We start from the raw sequence: 18,401 nt of genomic DNA, 5'->3' as shown, positions 1-18,401 counted from the left end.
GAATCACCCCATGCTCAGTGACTAAAGGTCTAGCTCTCAGCATGATAGACTATAAGCTCCAGGAAGGTAGGGTTTGTATTTTTAACTTTTTATATTCCCCCCAAGTGACCTCAAGAGCATATAGAAGACACACTGTAATTGCTGAACTGAAACTGTTTCCACAGCTGAGTATATACTATTGTTGTGTGGCAAATATACAGAACAGATCAAAATTAGAAGGGAATTTAAGTTTGATGGAAATTTAAATTTGATTTCTTCTTCTTTTAGAACATTTAATGTCTACAGAATGAACTTAAAAGTGACGAATCTGAGATTAAAAAGAAGCCCTTTTAGATATCTGAAATGACAATCAAATTTAAATCAGTCTAACCTCAGATCAGTATCTTAGAGCTATTTTAATTTATTTAAAGCATGCTTGCATTGAACTCAAACTTTAAAAGGAAATCATATTACAATTTCTAATTGAAAGCATTTTATCCATTAAAAATACATGTTCTACAAAAGGCTATATTTTAAAAGTTTATGTTTTTCAACAGATCTTCAATTTTGTCTCATTCCTTCCCCTCATTGGCCCTACTCTAGACAATTTAGTAGTGTGCCTTCTCTCCTTCACAGACTATACTTATACTTGCTCTCTATAAGTTTTGGCTAATTAAAATTCAAAATAGCACCCCATCAACTGTAATCATGTACCTATGCTGAAATAGCACATCAAAGCAAAATTCTTTCTTCTGTTTTACATTAAATGTCACACCTTCTCAAAAGGAAATGGTTTTGAAAACATACCGATTCATCCTTCTTGCCCTCTCCAATACTTCAAACATATGCTCTTGAAATAAATCGAGCCGCCGGTAGCGATTATTTTCAACATTCTTCCTAATTATGTCAAAAGTAAGAGGAGGTTTGTTTGGAAAACTGGGATCCACAGCAGGAATTTCTGCTAGGGAATCACTGTAGCATCTTCCTTCATCATCCTGATGACTCATGACTGACACAAAAAGATTATGGATAAGCTCCTGAATCAGCAAGGTTACATTTGGGACATGAGAGTCCTCATCTCCTTCTAGGTCTCTCCGAGTTTCAAGCAGGACTTTGTGTAGGACAAGGGCATCTTTGTAGATCAAAGACTCGGGCTCATTGTATGTACAGGCATTGTTAAACATCATGACGAAGTCCTCAACCATGGAGTCTATATCTTGGTATTTGTTGGCCATCATGTGGCTTCGAATTTTTTCCATGTCCATGGGTTTTTTAATGGTCAAATAGTAGTCAGGCAGCTCAGATCTGGAGGGAAGCCTCAGAAATATGGCACTGAGGCGGCGACCCCTCTTATCAGTATAGTTCTTTACAGCTTCATAGACTTCATTTAGTTTCTGCTGCATTGGAGTCATATATTTTGATTTTTTAGGAGAAATACCGCTCTTCCTACCTAAAGAAAGATTTATATTAAATGGATAAAATAAACTATATGAACCTAAATTTGTAAAAAGTTGGTAGCAGAACCACAAGGAAGGGACTATTCCAAGTGATTTATAAAACACAGTAATTAGTATATTTCTAGTGAAACATACCCTATCAACAAAGAAAGAACTAGAAAAACTGTTTTCACTACTCATATTTTTGGTGGGATAGTAAGTACTATTATGTTGAGATAGTTGTGAATAAGGTAGAATAAAGGAAATGAGTAGCTATGTGACACTCTAACTCCATCTCCTATGGTATCCTTGAGAACTGAGATTTTCATCAAGGGAGAAAAAGAGATCAAGATGTTAAAACAGAGGACACTGAATAAAAACCTTGTGGCCTTGAATCTCAACTGGGAGTATCAGTACGAACTTAAGATGTATTTTCTCTTTAAATATAAAATACACACACACAAAATTTCTTAGCTCTGTCCACTGAAAATTCTAGAAACAGTGACCAACCCAGTTGCAGTATACCCCTATATAATTTTGACTATAAAGACTATAGCTCTGGAATACTGATTTCAAATACTAATGTTAGTAGCTCTTTGGCAAATGGCTAATTCCTAGTCTATACAAGATGAGCCTGGTATAGCTTGAAACACTAGACAGTAAAGAATCTACCAATGACTTCTTACCATGGTCAGGTCAAAAGACCATAGCAGGAAAAAAAAAAAAAAAAAAAAAAAAAAAAAGACCATAGCAGCCAGTCTCGGACAACGTAAATATCAACAAGAACCATAATTGCAATGGGTTATAAAACTCAGCAATATGTTTAAATCTAGTAGTTCTTAATGATAAATAAAAACAAACAAACAAACAATAGGGTAGATGTTGCAGGACTTTAGTAAACCAATGCATTATTTTCTTTGTATTTCATTATTTTGAAAACTGGTAAATAAAAGGGGAAAAAAAATCTAGCTTTTATCCTTTCAAAAACCGAACAATATATACAAACAAACAAAAAAACCATACCACTGGGTAACCAAACACTGGATGAGGCAAAGTTTATTTATATAGAAGTATTCCAGTTAGTAAATGAGCAAGGAATGATAAAACTAAACTATCACTATCTAACAGCTCTTCAATGAATTAAGCATCAATAGCTATTAACATAATTTAAAGAAACAACCAGATATTACGTGCCACCTGATGGAAGACACTATATCACCTCTGAAGTCAGTTTCTGTGTCAAAGGGAGGGGAGAATCAAATTTAAATCTAAATCTGATCGACTACCAATTTATAGGAACTAAAAAGGACAAAAGAACACGTGAAACTACAGCAAAGGGACACAATTAGCAAAACCTAGACTGTGGGAAACTATAGTACAAATAATTTCTTCAACAAACTGCAAGGGAAAAAAAGAGAGGGAGGGGAATTTATAGATTAAAAGAACTATCAATCAAATGCAATGTGTGGACCTTATTTGCCAAGTTGAAACTGAATCTAATCAAGCCTTTAAAGTTAACTTCCATTTATGAGAAATAAGGGAAATAAAGGAAAAAGTTAACTGACATCACAAGGAAGTGAACTAACTAATCCAGAACTTTGGACTGCACAATAAAGTGACCAGGTTTCTAGAGTTAATGGCATGAGGATAAAAAAAGGAGGGGGACTCCTCTAAACTATGAGTTTAAGGACAAAATAATCAAATGTAATATATAGAACTTAATTAGATCCTGATTTGAAGAAACCAACTATAAATATACATTTGTGAGACAATCAGTAAAATCTGAAAATTTTTCAGGTATTAGATGAAACCAAGAAACTCCTAATTTTGTTAGGTGTGACAATGACTTCATGGCTATTTAAGAAAATATCTGCGTATTTTAGAGATGCATAATGAACTATGTAGAAATAAAATCACATGATTGGATTTGGCTTAAAATAATTCAGAACAAAGAAAAAAGAAGGAAAAAAGGGAAGACAGGAAATAAGTATGGCAGAATCTTGATAAATGCTGAGTAACAGGTATATACAGGGATTCACTGTACTGTTCTTTATACTTATATATGTTTTGAATTTTTCATAAAATTGAGAAATGAAAAAATTAACATTGCATGTTAAAATCTCCTTTCCCTGAACTTAAAGAAAAATGTATTTATATATATTTAGATAGTTATTGTTAAAGTATCTATCTGTCATTAGTTTCCTAACTCAACTTGTATAATGAATTCTAGTTTTAAAAGGCATTATATCCCTATAAATTAGAAGGTTTTCGTTTCTGCAAACCTTCTGTGTGCTTTTACAATTCCATGAAGAGATAAATGAATGGCATGACAAAAAGGAATGATCACTTAGCAATAAATCATACCCAAAGCTATTGTAAATTCAGTTTACAGTCATTTCATATAAAAAATCAGGGTCTGTTTGTTTTTTCCCTTTTCAGCAAATACGACTCTAAAGAATATTTGACACCACCACTGTCATTTGCTTGGTATTTATTTTACTTATATATTTTAAATAAGGCAGAAACCTCTTCTTTAGCCCAATGGTACTAATTGTTTTTGCTGTCTCTCTTCTCTCTCACAGTTTTCAACCAAACAACCATCCACAGACTACGCTCAAAAGACAGCCAAGGGCTTCCCTGGTGGCGCAGTGGTTGAGAGTCCGCCTGCCGATGCAGGGGACACGGGTTGGTGCCCCGGTCCGGGAAGATCCCACATGCCATGGAGCGGCTGGGCCCGTGAGACATGGCCGCTGAGCCTGCGTGTCCGGAGCCTGTGCTCCGCAACGGGAGAGGCCACGACAGTGAGAGGCCCACGAACCGCAAAAAAAAAAAAAAAAAAAGACAGCCAAGTTAACTTACAGTACAGTGGCTAGACATCTCTAACCTCTCAAATTCTGTCTAGGAGGAACTACTGGGACTAATCTTTAATTCTAATAATCAGCAAACAAACATACAAAAAAAATAAAATAGAATAAAATCTGCCACTATACTCTTCCAGGCATCACATGTAGAAAAAATATCTATTCTTACTATTTAACATTTACAAAATGTCCACTGCATTCAAGAAAGCAAAACCTTTGACATTATATTCTTCTATTCCTCACATGCTTTTATGTTTACTTAAAATACAGAAGACAGTGCTTAAAAGGAAGCAAGAAACTCCATGCTGTAGTACAAGTTCAATTATATTCACCAATTAATTAAATATTATTTCAGTAAATCAGCAATTTATCCTTGATGGACTGAACTGAACAATGAAGTGTGAGGCTGCCTTACTCAGTTTGAGTTTGGGAGAAGCCATGTCATCATCATCAGGCAGTGGGCCCAGCTCTTTCCTTTTATCCTTGAGTAACTTCTCCAGGATGTGCGCATCATTGTACACCTATATTTAATTACAAATATAATTAAAATTATTTTTTAAGAAGCTTTCCACTGAAGTATAATATACATCCATAAAGAAGTTTTAAAAACATAGGATAGTTGAGAACTAAAGAAATAAAGCCTGAGATCACTACAGAGCAACAAAATCACACCTCCGTGGGGTGGGCCTCAGCCTCAACTGGTTTGTTGTTTAAAGTTTTCCAGGTGACTCTAATGTACACCCATGCAGGCTAAAGTTTGAGAACTACTGTACTAGAATCATTGCAAGTTTTTGCAGAAGTTCTGAAATATATTTACGTGTGTTGTTTCTTCATAAATCTCTCTTGCACTGGACCCTCAAGGTAGCCAGACTTAGCTCAATGGAAATTAAAAATTAAAAACATCTGATAGTTGGAGAGAACCATCTCAAACATTAGAAGGGATTTAACACCAGTGTGCGTTCACAGCCTGGAATCTGATTTGTGAAAAGCAACAATCCCTGCTGAGGCTCTCTCTCTATGAAGACTGGGCCAAAGGTGGTAACACAGAGCCAAGGACAAGGTTACGCACCCAACTGTTTTGCTCCCACAGCTGCCTCCTCCCACTCCCCCCACAAAGGCTCTCCTCCCTGACTGCCCCAGAGCAGAGGGGCTGAGGGAATAACTGACCTCTCTTCTTTGGCAACCTCTTGTAAGGGTGGCTTTTTTCTTTACCAGTGGCAGACAAGTGGCACATTGGCCAATGACACTGAGGACAGTGTAAACTCCTATGACAGAGAGAACCATTTCTTTGATCACAAGCACCCTCAGTGCCTACTTCATTTTATATTGAAATGTAATAGTATAAGAAAGGAAATAAACAATTTGAAAATGTACTTTTATTTCTGGGAGATTTAAAGTAGATAAAGAAAACTCAGAAAAGATCTATGTACCCCAATACATGTTCACTGCAGCATTATTTACAATAGCCAAGATAAGGAAACAATCTAAGCATCCATCAATGGATGAATGGATAAAGAAAATGTCACACGCACACAGGAGTATTATTCAGCCATAAAAAAAATGAAATCTTGCCATTTGAGACAACGTGGATGAATATTGAGGGCATTATGCTAAGTGAAATAAGTTAAGATGGAGAAAGACAAATACTGTATGATCTCACTTATATGGAATCTAAAAACAGCCCCCTCCAAAAAAAAACCCCAAGCTCATAGATATGGAGAACAGATTGGTGGCTGCCTGAGGTGGGGGTGGGGGACGGGCAAAACGAATGAAGGAGATAAAAGGTACAAGCTTCCAGTTATAAAATAAATAAGTCATGGGGATGTAATGTATGGTGACTATAGTTAATAATACTGTATTGCATATTTGAAAGTTGCTAAGAGAATAGATCTCAAAAGTTCTTATCACAAGAAAAAAAATTTGTAACTACATATGGTGATGGATGTTAACTAGACTTACTGCAGTGATCATTTTGCAATATATAAATATCAGATCTCTATGTTGTACACTTGAAACATGTCACTTATACCTCAATTTAAAAAATTAAGTAGGGCTTCCCTGGTGGCGCAGTGGTTGAGAGTCCGCCTGCCGATGCAGGGGACACGGGTTCGTGCCCCGGTCCGGGAAGATCCCACATGCCGCGGAGCGGCTGGGCCCGTGAGTCACGGCCGCTGAGCCTGCGTGTCCGGAGCCTGTGCTCCGCAGCGGGAGAGGCCACAACAATGAGAGGCCCGCGTACCGCAAAAAAAAAAAAAAATTAAGTAAAGGACATGAAATAGAAAAAAATATGAAAGGAAGAATGTATCTTAGCTTTACTGACAAAGAACTGAAAATCAAGATGCTTCATAACAAACTCAATTATTCAAAGGTGCATTACTGGGAATACCCTGATATTTATATAATTATACAATTTTCTGGACTATCCTTAGAGAAGTATGGCTACTGCGGATAGTAATAATAAAATTATGATGAAAGATTTTATTGTCCTTGGCTTTCATTTGAGTGTTTGAATACCAGGCACTGTGCTACATGCTCTGTAAATATTATCTCATTTAAATCCTATAATAACCCTGATGCAAGTACTGCTATTATCTCCACTTTACAGATGAGGCTCAGAAAAGATAAGTTACTTACACAGGGATTGGCAGAGCAGGATTCAAATTCAAATGTCAGATTACACTTGACGCTCTGGATCCATGGATATGGAATCCATGGGATTCGCAGGGTTGACTGTACTATGCCATTTTATATAAGAGACTTGAGCATCTGTGGATTTTGGTATCCGCAGGGGTCCCGGAACCAACTCCCCACCCCTGATACTGAGGGACAACTGTACAGGGTATAAACTTTTAACCTTTACAGTGTCCTGCCTCCCATTTTAAATAATTAAGAAAAGACAAAATATTAAGCTAGTCACTGAGAAGGGCAACCTAAGTTAGGCCTCTAGACCTGGTCTCTCAAGATCAAAAGAAAATGTACCTACTCCAGGATTCCCACACATCCTCACCTGGGAGCCCTCCTCGTTGTAGTGCCTGGCATTCCGGAACATCAGCTTCATGTCTTCTATCATTCCCTCTTCCCCTGCATATTTGTCATTGCGGATGTTATGTTCAATTATTTTCAAGTCCATTGGCTCCAAGATGATTTTATAATAATCAGGATAGTCCTTTTTGGATGGTTTAACCATAAATAGATCACAAAGTCTTCTGCCTGAACCTGGCTCACGAGCTTCAAGAACAACATTGAACAAGATTTTCATTCGCTGCTTTCGAATGTTCTTTTTACTGTTGAGGGGGAAGGGAGAAAAGGGGGAAAATGAGAACAGGTTCAGTTTTCTTGATACAAGGATGAACACGAAATAAAACAAATTAATCTTGTGGGCAGGTGCTTCATGATTATAATGTATTGATTATGTATGGCACAAACACAGTAAACATGCTGGAAGCTATAAGCAAATATTAGGAAAATTTTCAAAATAGTTAAAACATACTGACTCTGGCAGGAGCACCCCCCAAGAACACCAGGCAAACGTGTTTCGAATATTTATGAAATGCAATGCTTGAAAAAAGATCTTGTCTAATGTCAAAGAAAATGAAATTCTGTTATCAACTGAAATATATTTTTTAAGAACAGAGCAGAAGTAGAATAAAACTGCTGATTCCCTACTAACAGTTCTCCCTTAAACAAACAAACAAACACACACAAAGAGAAGTGTCCCATCTCCTATGACAACCACTCCTGAACACCTGCATATCCTGAGGGGATGATGTGAGAGGAAGAACTCTCTCAGTCCAGGACTTTAGCAAGTAAATAATAAAAGGGGAATGCAGGACAAAGCTCCAACATTACAGAGCTCCACATCTGAGCAGAGATTAGAACACAGATGACTTTAGCCTTCAAGAAGCCTATTAAGAAAAATTTCAGAACCTGAATTTGATATCACAGAATTTGGTAACTGGTCTAATAACTGAAATTTACTGCTTTAGGACTTGTAACACTTATAGTATCCTTTCTCCATTTGTATCATTCACTTCAAGAGAGTGATATGTAACTGGTTTCCATCCTCAAAGGCAAGCAAAACTTTTGTCATTAGGGTCAAACAATCTTCTCTGAACTAATCCAGTTTTGTTATTTTGTTTACATTTTTCCAGATCCTTATATTGCCTTTGAGACCAAGACGCACAGGCCCATTACTTTTAATCTGACTGCCAGAAAAAACTCAGAGCTAAACTTCATATTCTTTTATAACTGTATTAGCTTGGGTGGCTGGTATATTTACTTTATCCTTTTCCAATATGATGTTGAACCTTATTATATCCACACTTTTGAAAGTAACTTTGAAAGACAGCTACCATATTTCCCTATGTGATACTTTCTGGTTACTGTTTTCAATGTCACTTTGATTTTTAGATTCTTCTTTAAACCCCTCTATTCATCCTCTCTTCCTCCCTCAGACTAGTAACTATAAAGTTTGTTCACTCTTCCCTATTTTGGGAAAGGTGCATAAAATTAAATCCCAGACCTTGTAACTGGCATACTCATTCTTTTTTAATCAGCACCTGTGAAGATACTTCGATAAAATACATCTTAAGGGGGTTCAAAACCAAGGTTGTTTGTCATTATGCACTTAAGGGTGCCACACTTAAGGGGATGTCAATTCAGGTCACAGACACATAATAAATATACAGTTTTAGAAGTTTACAGGAGATGGGCCATAATTGGTTCTGTGCTAACAAAATCAGTATATTACAGCAATTTTCCAATAAATGAAAGTCAAGAGAAATGGGTGCTTTTTTTAATTTGCATGAAGATTATGAGCTAGTAGGGGCTTCGCTCTGAATCCCTGATTTTCCAGGACCACCACCTGACCCTTAAACCCAGCCTAAAACACTGAAATCAATGTCACTTTTTGCTTCTCTTAGTTTATCACTAAGTCCTAGAGGACCTCCATAGCGCTTCTAGATCTAATCTTTCCTTTTAATTTTTCATGCCATGGTGTTAGTCCTAACCTTCATAGTTTGTGGCTGACCACTTTCTCAAATGTCCTTATCATTATTCTTCCTATGAAGCTATTATTTATTATGTATTTGTATTTGGATATACACACAAGATTCCTATTTATAGTTACAGCTAACACTTCTACCACATGCCAGGGACTGTGCTAAGCACTATCATTTAAACTTCAAACTCTGAGAACCAGGTACAATTATTATCCCAACTTTGCAGATATAAAAACAGAGGCTTAGAGACTCAGGTGAATACCTAAGGCCATAAAGTGACTAATCAGAACTGAGACTTGAATCAGCTGATAATCACCAGACTGCTTTTATCATGCAAGTGGATGATAAAAACTTAGCTCTTACCAAGGGCCTCTCTAATCAAAGTCAACCCTGCTCATAGGCTTCAAAGTCTCCCAGCATTTAATTTAACTCCCTGGCCCTAGACCTTCAGTGGTGCCTGCTGTGAAGCTAAGTAAACCCAAAGGTTCTTTCTTTTACAAGGCTTTCTATATTTCATCTTCAAGTCTTCAAGGACTTATTTACTCACCTTTTTAAGGAGTTTCCCAGACTAGTAACATCTGACTAAAAACAAAATGAAATCTACCATGTCTTGATGCCAGCAGGAAATACTGGCAGAAAATAATCAGAGTGAGTACATTTAGTGAGTATTCACTGCATCCAGGCCCAGTTCCATGGGCTTTAAACATACTAAGCAATCAGGTCTTCACAGCAATCCTATGCAGGTAATGTCATCAACTCCTTTTTCAGATGAGGAAATTGAGATGAGGCTCAGAACACAGCTGATAAGAACAACTGGGATTTGAACTTGGGCAGTTAAGGCTCTAGTGCTCGGGGTTGTAACACTACTCCACCATGCCCCACATTTCTATTTCTTCTACTACTACCCAGAACCAGTGCCATATACTATGAATGATATAAAAGAAATACAATCCATTGTCTTTTCCTTAAATTTACTATCTAAGAAAACTTTTCTTAAGGAAAATATTAGGAAGAAGATAATAATACAGTAATTTTGTAGAGTGGACTGCATATGGTAGCAACATAAAGATAACTTTAAAACATCTAACTTTTAAGAAAAAGCATGATAGGGAAATCACATTTCCTAAAGCTATTTGGGCAATCACACAACACTTCCATACAATTATACAACTGTGTACCTTAAACAATTATTTTACTACAGAGATCACACATAAGTTCATTTGTTTTTAGCCTGCCTCTTTTCCTGGCCAATAAATTCCTGGAAGGTAGAGGTGATGACTAAACGTTCTCCTTTATGACCTGTGAGCAGAGTCTGGTGTTCTGCAAACAACTGACACTCCATGAATGCCAGATGGCAAAGGTGAAAATAAAAGCACCACACAATGATTACTAGGACCATAACATGGCAACTTATGGGCTGTTTTTAAAAATCATAAGTAACATGCAAAAGAATGGATGCTTTTAAAGAAATAAAACATGGACAAGATCAGAGACTGAAGAATGTATTTATGCTCAAGAAGCAGTAACCCAACGCAATGGTGCCAACATAGACTGACATCACTTGGATTGTCAACACTGATTATAATCCCTCCACCATCCCCCAATCTGTAAAAGACAATCAGCACCCACCAGCCCCTGGACACTGGCAATGCTACCATATTCTCAGCCTCTCCACCTCTGCTGCAGAAGCACAGCCACAATGACTGCTGTGGGGGCTTACTGCCCCTGGCAAAGCTGGCAACAAATTACAGCTCCTGAATATACCTAGACTAATTCTCATTTTACTAACTACACTTCTAAACTGTACTGCTTTCTTTACTCATAAAATAAACTGGCATCCAAATAAAAACCATTATTCACATGCTTAAGGCTGCACTTTTCACCTAATCAGTACTGACCACGCCATAAAAGTTACACTTTAAAAAATATGTTTATGCATAAAAAAGGACTGCACACCTGGATAGCCTCCTGAGACCCAACATCTCACTGTCAAGAGTGTTCCTGGGAAAGCAGAAACAAACATTACATGTGAAGAGAAACAAAACAAGCAACATTGGAGGTCATGTACAAACCAAATATGGTTGAGAAAAAAGAGGATTATTCAATCCAAAGGATAAAAGGTTTTAAGAATACTTGGAACATTTCAACATGGAAGATAGCAGGTGGATTTTTGGGTAGAGGGTTTGGGGAGAAGAATACATTCCCAGAATGAAGAGAACATACCCGCAGTAATTTTTCTCACAATCTTTGATATGAAAAAAATAAGGCAAAGACAGAATCATACACAATACTTAGGAGTCAAGTCAAGTGGTACTTGAAAACTTGGCCCTGACTTCTCTGGATAAGCTTAACTTAACCTACTAGGCTGTCATGTTTGCCTGAATTCTGGAGGTCTGTTTCTTATTACCAAAACCTTTTAACATAACTACCTTCTAAAAGGCTGGTTATGTTATTTCCTTTGTCACAGTCCAAAGTATAGGACTTGCTTCTGTCAACCTCTTAATGTGTGCTCATGCCTGTATTTCAAGCCCAGATATGTTATTTTATTGCTTTAGCTATGATTTATATTTGTTCTTCTCTTACTTGTATTTTTCACTTCATTAAACAAAACACTTCCTAAGAAACCTGTGCACAAAAAGACTTTTGGTCTAAAGTAGGATTTTATTATTTCAAGAACATAATGCTTTTCTTTTTATGGGAGGTTTTAGAATAATAACTTTCATTTAATCTATTTGGGTTGTCCCACAAAGTACAAGCCACAGATATTTTTTTAAGGCTCTGGCCTGGGCTAATGCGTCCTTGGAACTGTTTTCTTAACACTCAACTAGTTTAAGATCTCTCTCTTCATTCAGTGTTGGCACTAACTGTACCATCACTTTTGCCTCCATTACCTTCTTTTGCCTGAGAAGTTTTTATCTTTGATTGGTGACTGATCTGGAAAACACAGGTGATGCTGTAGTAGTTATATAATTACACTCAAAGATGTTCTTGATTTGATGCCTCTGATCTGGTTTCACATTTTTCCTCCGTTGTCCCTGGTATAACAAGGAATTAAGAACTTGGAAGGATGAAATTCATAGGCCAGTAATGGAGGAGACTCACATCTCAGGGCACACCAATCAATTTAGTTACCTTGGTATAGCACAGCAAAGTTATTTTCAAAGCTAGAAAAAATTTCCCAAATGCTATTTATAGGGAAAGACAAGACAGCTTGTCTTTTCTAAACCACCTTTTAAAATCCTCAGGTCTCAGTGGATCTACTAATACATGAACAGAACTGTATTAATAGTTACTAATGATTTCTTCACTCAATTTTGAACCTGTCAAGCCCTGCTATTAGTGATGGACCTTATTCCTTGTTTAAGGTATCCTCCCTGCTGTTACAAAGATGGTGAGACAGTTAAGGCTGAAGAAGAATATGGTGTTCCACAAAGATCAGGCCAGAGAAACTCCATGTGGGAGGCACAGACAAGAGATGGTCTTGCATGATTCTTTACAGGAGTCCAGCTTCAGAATCTCACAGTAAGGCCCCGCTCCATAAAACCCATGAGAAAAAGGAAGGGTTAGGGAAGTTGACAGAAAGGTTAGAAAGAAAAGAAAACCAAATATCTAGCTTAACCTTTTATGAACTACAAGAAGTTATGACTTGGTATTTTACAATCTGACATTCTTAAAATGGCAAATAAAGATCAGATTAACAAGGAAAAAGAAATGGGTAAGAATAATGACTTACTTCACTACAGTGGTAGTACTGATTTTTTTTTTTTTTGTAATTCACCATGTAGAAGTTACCTAAATTAGATTTAAGGGGCATTCTTAAATGCCACGTTAAAACAAAATAACCTGGACAGCAAAAAGAATAACATGTTTTGCCAAGCTACATAAGTAGTTATTTTTATCTTATGTTATCTAAAGCCAATATAGTACAAAAAAAAGCACTAATCATACAATTTACAAATGAATTTTTAAATGTTATAAAATAGTTAAAGCTTATAAGATAATTCATACTTGACAGCTTAAAGAAACATTTTTCTGCACTTAAATCTAAAACAAAATAAAAAGAAACTGAGAAGATGTCTCCAGCTATAAGAAGAGTATCTACCTTTTTCTTTTGGCACTACCAGTATCAGAGGTTGCTGAAGAAATCATGCTGTCTCCATCCTCAATGTCATCTCTCCTGGCAAGCTCCTTCTTCTTTGCCTAAAACAGAGCAGACCCTGGGAGTCAAGCTCACTCTGCCGAACACTTCTAGAATATATAAATATTAAAAGACCCATGGCCTCAGATGCACTCCAAGGTGTGCTCTCCGAAAGGATTCAATAAACTCATGGACACTGTATAATGATTAATTAGCCTTAAGATGTCCCTTCTCCTAGGACCAACCCTACCATAACAGAAACAGTCTAGAACAAAAGAAATAAAACCTAAATGACAGAATATCATCTGTGATTAGAGGGAAACTTCCTGACATCCCTAAAATTACTCCCCAGGGACAAATCCCTGCTTCTTCCACTCACAAAGCTAAACCAGTCTAAACTATTATTTCTACTCTACATGGTCCTGAAAACTCTTAAAAACATATTCAGCAGTACTTGTGGCTGAAATGAATGATGTGATATTGCTGGAGGGAAATCACGTATCTTAAAAAAACACACTCAAAATGTGTAGGATTATTTCAATTATACATACAACAACTTAGCAAAACCAAGAAATCATACCTGCATGACTTGTTGCAGTTTTAGAACTCGCTTGTAGATGGCTGAGTTGGGAACATTATAGCGTTTGGCATTTTCAAACATTAAATTCAGATCACACTCCAAATGATCTAAAGTTTCATATTCTTGATTCTTTAGCTTTGTTCTGTGAAAGACAAACACATGGCTAGAATCTTCCATTATGAAAATTATGAAACACACTTCCTGCAAGTCCAGTGCAAAAATCCTGACAAGCACTACAAGGTATCTTTACCAGTGATACTGATTAGAGGCCTAGAAGTGACAATTTCAAAATACAGAGTGAAGAGGCAAAAGCACCGTTTAGACAATATGACAATTTAACTGAAAATCCAAAAGAATAAAACATTACAAGAAGTAATAAGAGAACCTAGTAAGGTGGTCAATTACAAAGCAAACATATTAGCAAAAATCCTGTTAGTGGCTAACATGCAAACCCTAGGAAGAGATAAAAATCAGGGAGGTTTTAAGCTACCTTAATGAAAAATCATGGTGATCTACACATTTTAGAAAATAAGAGGCCATTCCACTTGATGAGGGTTAAAGAAAAGAGAAAGTACTGGCAACTCCATGAAGGAGCGTTTAGAATAATACACATTTAACCTCCAGGCGAGCTGCATATGGGCAATGAAGAGCGGTCCTTTTTGTTTTTTGGCTGCGCTGTGCAGCTTGTGGGATCTTAGTTCCCCAACCAGGGATTGAACCCGGTCCCGGCAGTGAAAGCGCTGAGTCCTAACCACTGGACCGCCGAGGAATTCCCTGAAGAGCAGTCTTAAGATGATAAATGAGAGGCAGATATGTCAGAGTCCCTTCACTCCTCCTCCTCCAATACAAACATCTGTAATTAATTACGATAGCTTAATATTGAGGTTTTTACTTACCCTAAGTCTTAAGAATTCCAATAGCTGTCTCAGACACTAAGGCTATTACTAACACCAACTCTCATAAAGTCGCTATACAAAGTAAGGCTTATGTTAGAAAAGTCTAACTTGGAAGACGGCTGCAGGCAGGTGACTGGGCTGGCTGAGGATTTGCCTTCTTTTGAACTAATCTACTTAATTAGACTGAATTTTAAAAGACTGAGGGAGAAAAGAAACTAAGGACAAAAATCAATTAAAAAGGAACCTCTTAACATCTACAAGACTGTCACCATCCTTTCCAAGGCAAAGAGTACAAAAAACAAATTTCTAGTCCATTTTCTTAATGAAAGGCAGCCTTAATTTCCATGTTATTGTTCATTTGTATTTTATTTTTTGGCCATGCCACATGGCATGTGGGATCTTTAGTTCCCCAACCAGGGTTCGAACCCGTGCCCCTGCAATGGAAGTGCCAACTCTTAATCACTGGACCGCCAGGGAAGTCCCTCCATGTTATTTTTAAGAAGGCCAAATAAACTAATTTTCTATAACCTACTCGTGTCCAAAACCTCTGAAGTTTGGATTAAATTAAAAACACCATAAACTTTACTGATCAAATAAGGAAAACAGACGTTACAAATGCAAAACCACAAAACATACGTTAGGCAACCTTATTCCTAGAATCCAGCAAGTACAAGGATTTTAATTCCTACTGTGTGGAAAGCTAGTTATCTGCCATGAAAACATTATTTAAACACCAGCTTACTCTGACCTTGCCCATCTAAGGTAATTTTACTTGCGTCTTGCCTCTATCTGGGTATACTACAAAACCTAACCCACATTGTAAGAGTCACAAAACAAAATATTTTATAACACTAATTTATTTCCTACTATTGTTAATGGTATTGTGGTGGTTCAAGTATTTTGTCTGGCTGAATTCCCAATGATCATTTTAACATTTTCTAAACAGAAAAGGGAAACCATGATGAACCATCTCTCAGGTATTGTTTCAGCTAATGAGTTCTCTAAGAGCTGACAATGCTTATTCTGGAGATTTAACTACAGATACAAAATTTAAATGCAGATAAACTGTTGTAATTAAAATATTAATAAAAGGTGTAAGAAGAGAAATTCTTGCACAGTTATAAGAAAACGAACAGTTAAATTCTGAGCTGCATGACTTTTTTTTTTTTGTGGTACGCGGGCCTCTCACTGTTGTGGCCTCTCCCGTTGTGGAGCACAGGCTCCGGACGCGCAGGCTCAGCGGCCATGGCTCGCGGGCCTAGCCGCTCCGTGGCATGTGGGATCTTCCTGGACTGGGGCACGAACCCGTGTCCCCTGCATCGGCAGGCAGACTCTCAACCACTGCGCCACCAGGGAAGCCCTGCATGACTTTTTATAATTCATAATCTGACACAAAAATGCCTAGCTGGGATATCTTTTATTTGCCTCTTGACTCTACTGCAGTACAAAGAACATCATTTGTAGTTAATCAAATTTATTTCTCATTTTTACATAAAAGTGATAGTTAAGCACACTTTAGACATGTGAAAAACATTTTTACCTTTATTATCTTTATCCATTTTAGAAAGGAAGATACATGTGCAGGCTTAATCACAAGAAAATAGATTTATACTGAGTAATGTAGAAGATATCTTACCTGATCTGTTGTAGTGATATGGGCATTTTAATTTGCTGATAATAATCAGGGTATTTTTTCTTTGAAGGCAAATGGAAAAAAGGTTCAGCTATTAGCTGCCCTTGGTTATTCCGACAGCTCCTAACTGTGTCGTAAAGCTGATAAAAAGGATTTGAAACATCCATAAATGAAGTAATGCTCTCTGCTTCCGACTCTCCTTCTTCATAACGTGCAGCTACAAAGACATAAAAGATATTTATAAGGGACAGCAGAAACTAACACAACACTGTAAAGCAATTATACCCCAATAAAGATGTTAAAAAAAAGATATTTATAAGGGGAAGAAACAAACATTTTTTTAAGCTCGTTTAACAACCTTCCAGATTATGCTATATGTATGTTTGAGAATACTGTTTTGTATGTTTGAGAATACTTGTTTTAAAAGAATAGTCTCTAGGCTTCATAAAGATGCTGTTAGTAATGCTTAGTAAAATTGTTATGTTTACTCAGAGAAATGTTACACAGAAATAGAATAGAATGTTACATGGTAAAAGTTATACCATCTTTAAAAGATTACAAAATAGTTTCTCTGCCATCTTCTGAGACTCCTTGCTTATGTGTGCTTGGACAAGAAAAGGAGCAAGTAGCCATTCTCAGATCTCAGAACTAAAGTGACAGCATGTAGCTTAGGATAGTATAAATATAGACGGGGCTGATACTGACAGATGTGATTTAGCTTTAAGTCTCTTTGACTTTGCCCCACTGATCTATAGCATCCCTTAGGAATGATGTTTTCCTTTATTGAGAAAATTTTCAGGTAGAAGCTAATCATAAGAACACCAAAACAAAACATGTAATCACTTCTACAGAAATACAAAATATATTGCTTATTTCTCTGAACTCTTAAACAGTATATAACGACCTGATTAAAATGTTTTCTTAAGGGATCAGGATAACCAAAATCACTATGTGTTCCCATGTTAAGTATGATAATCACTTATTAAGTACTTAGTTATTTATTAAGAGCTTGATAAGCACCACCCTCAGGAAATCCTAACATCACCACACAGAACAGGTATTGTCATTTCTTTTCCAAATGAGAAAACTGGGTATGAGGAGCTGATGACTGGCCAAAGTCAGCTAGCCTGTAGAGCAGTTGAGAAGGGATTTGGATTTAAGTCATGGAGCTAGAAGACAGAATTTGAAACTATGTAGTCTTTTCTGACTCCATTACCTAGAATCTTTTCATAAAGCTCTTGCACATCTTTTATTGAATTTAAACCTAGGTATATGTTTTATTGCTACTATAAACTGTATCTTCTTAAAAAATTACATTTTCTTTTTATGGCTGATTCCGGAAATGAAGATTTTTTTTTTCTTTTCTCTCCTTTTTTTTGTGGCTGTGCTGGGTCTTCGTTGCTGCACGCGGGCTTTTCTCTAGTAACGGTGAGCTGGAGCTACTCTTCATCACGATGCACGGGCTTCTCATTGCGGTGGCTTCTCTTGTGGAGCAGGGCTCTAGGCGCGCGAGCTTCAGTTGCAGCACGCGGGTTCAGTAGCTGCGGCACGCGGGCCCCAGAGCACGTGGGCTTCAGTAGCTGTGGCGTGCAGGCTTAGTAGTTGTGTCGTGTGGGCTCTAGAGCACGCGGGCTAGGTAGTTGTGGCGCACGGGCTCAGTAGTTGTGGCGCACAGGCTTGGTTGCCCTGCAGCATGTGGGATCTTCCTGGACCAGGGATTGAACCTGTGTCTCCTACATTGGGAGACGGATTCTTAACCTCTGGACCACCAGGGAAGTCCGAAGTAGATTTCTGTATAATAATCTTACATTAGCATTTTATTATTCTTATTAATTCTAATAATTTATCTGTAGTATTTTTTTAAATTTTTACTTATTA

General features: G+C 37.1%; 1 protein-coding gene across 29 annotated transcripts in view; it reads right to left on the bottom strand.

The window, feature by feature from the left end:
- Positions 1-18,401, bottom strand: part of PBRM1 (polybromo 1) — a 101,968-nt gene that overhangs the window by 48,612 nt on the left and 34,955 nt on the right. For 15 of the 29 annotated variants that reach the window (XM_033424558.2, XM_049716043.1, XM_033424564.2 and 12 more), the window contains 6 exons: positions 16,527-16,740; positions 13,995-14,136; positions 13,379-13,476; positions 7,284-7,560; positions 4,692-4,797; positions 787-1,429 (listed from right to left, as the gene is read on the bottom strand). In XM_033424558.2, the coding sequence (XP_033280449.1) occupies positions 787-1,429; positions 4,692-4,797; positions 7,284-7,560; positions 13,379-13,476; positions 13,995-14,136; positions 16,527-16,740 (1,480 nt within the window). Of the gene's footprint in view, positions 1-786; positions 1,430-4,691; positions 4,798-7,283; positions 7,561-11,232; positions 11,278-12,167; positions 12,259-13,378; positions 13,477-13,994; positions 14,137-16,526; positions 16,741-18,401 lie in introns of those variants that run through there. The other 14 variants (XM_033424561.2, XM_033424554.2, XM_049716045.1 and 11 more) reach the window with 2 other exon arrangements.

Source organism: Orcinus orca, chromosome 10 (assembly GCF_937001465.1).
Source record: "Orcinus orca chromosome 10, mOrcOrc1.1, whole genome shotgun sequence".
NCBI lineage: Eukaryota > Metazoa > Chordata > Mammalia > Artiodactyla > Delphinidae > Orcinus > Orcinus orca.
The sequence above is the reverse complement of the archived record's forward strand: the minus strand, read 5'-3'. Positions and strand labels throughout refer to the sequence as shown.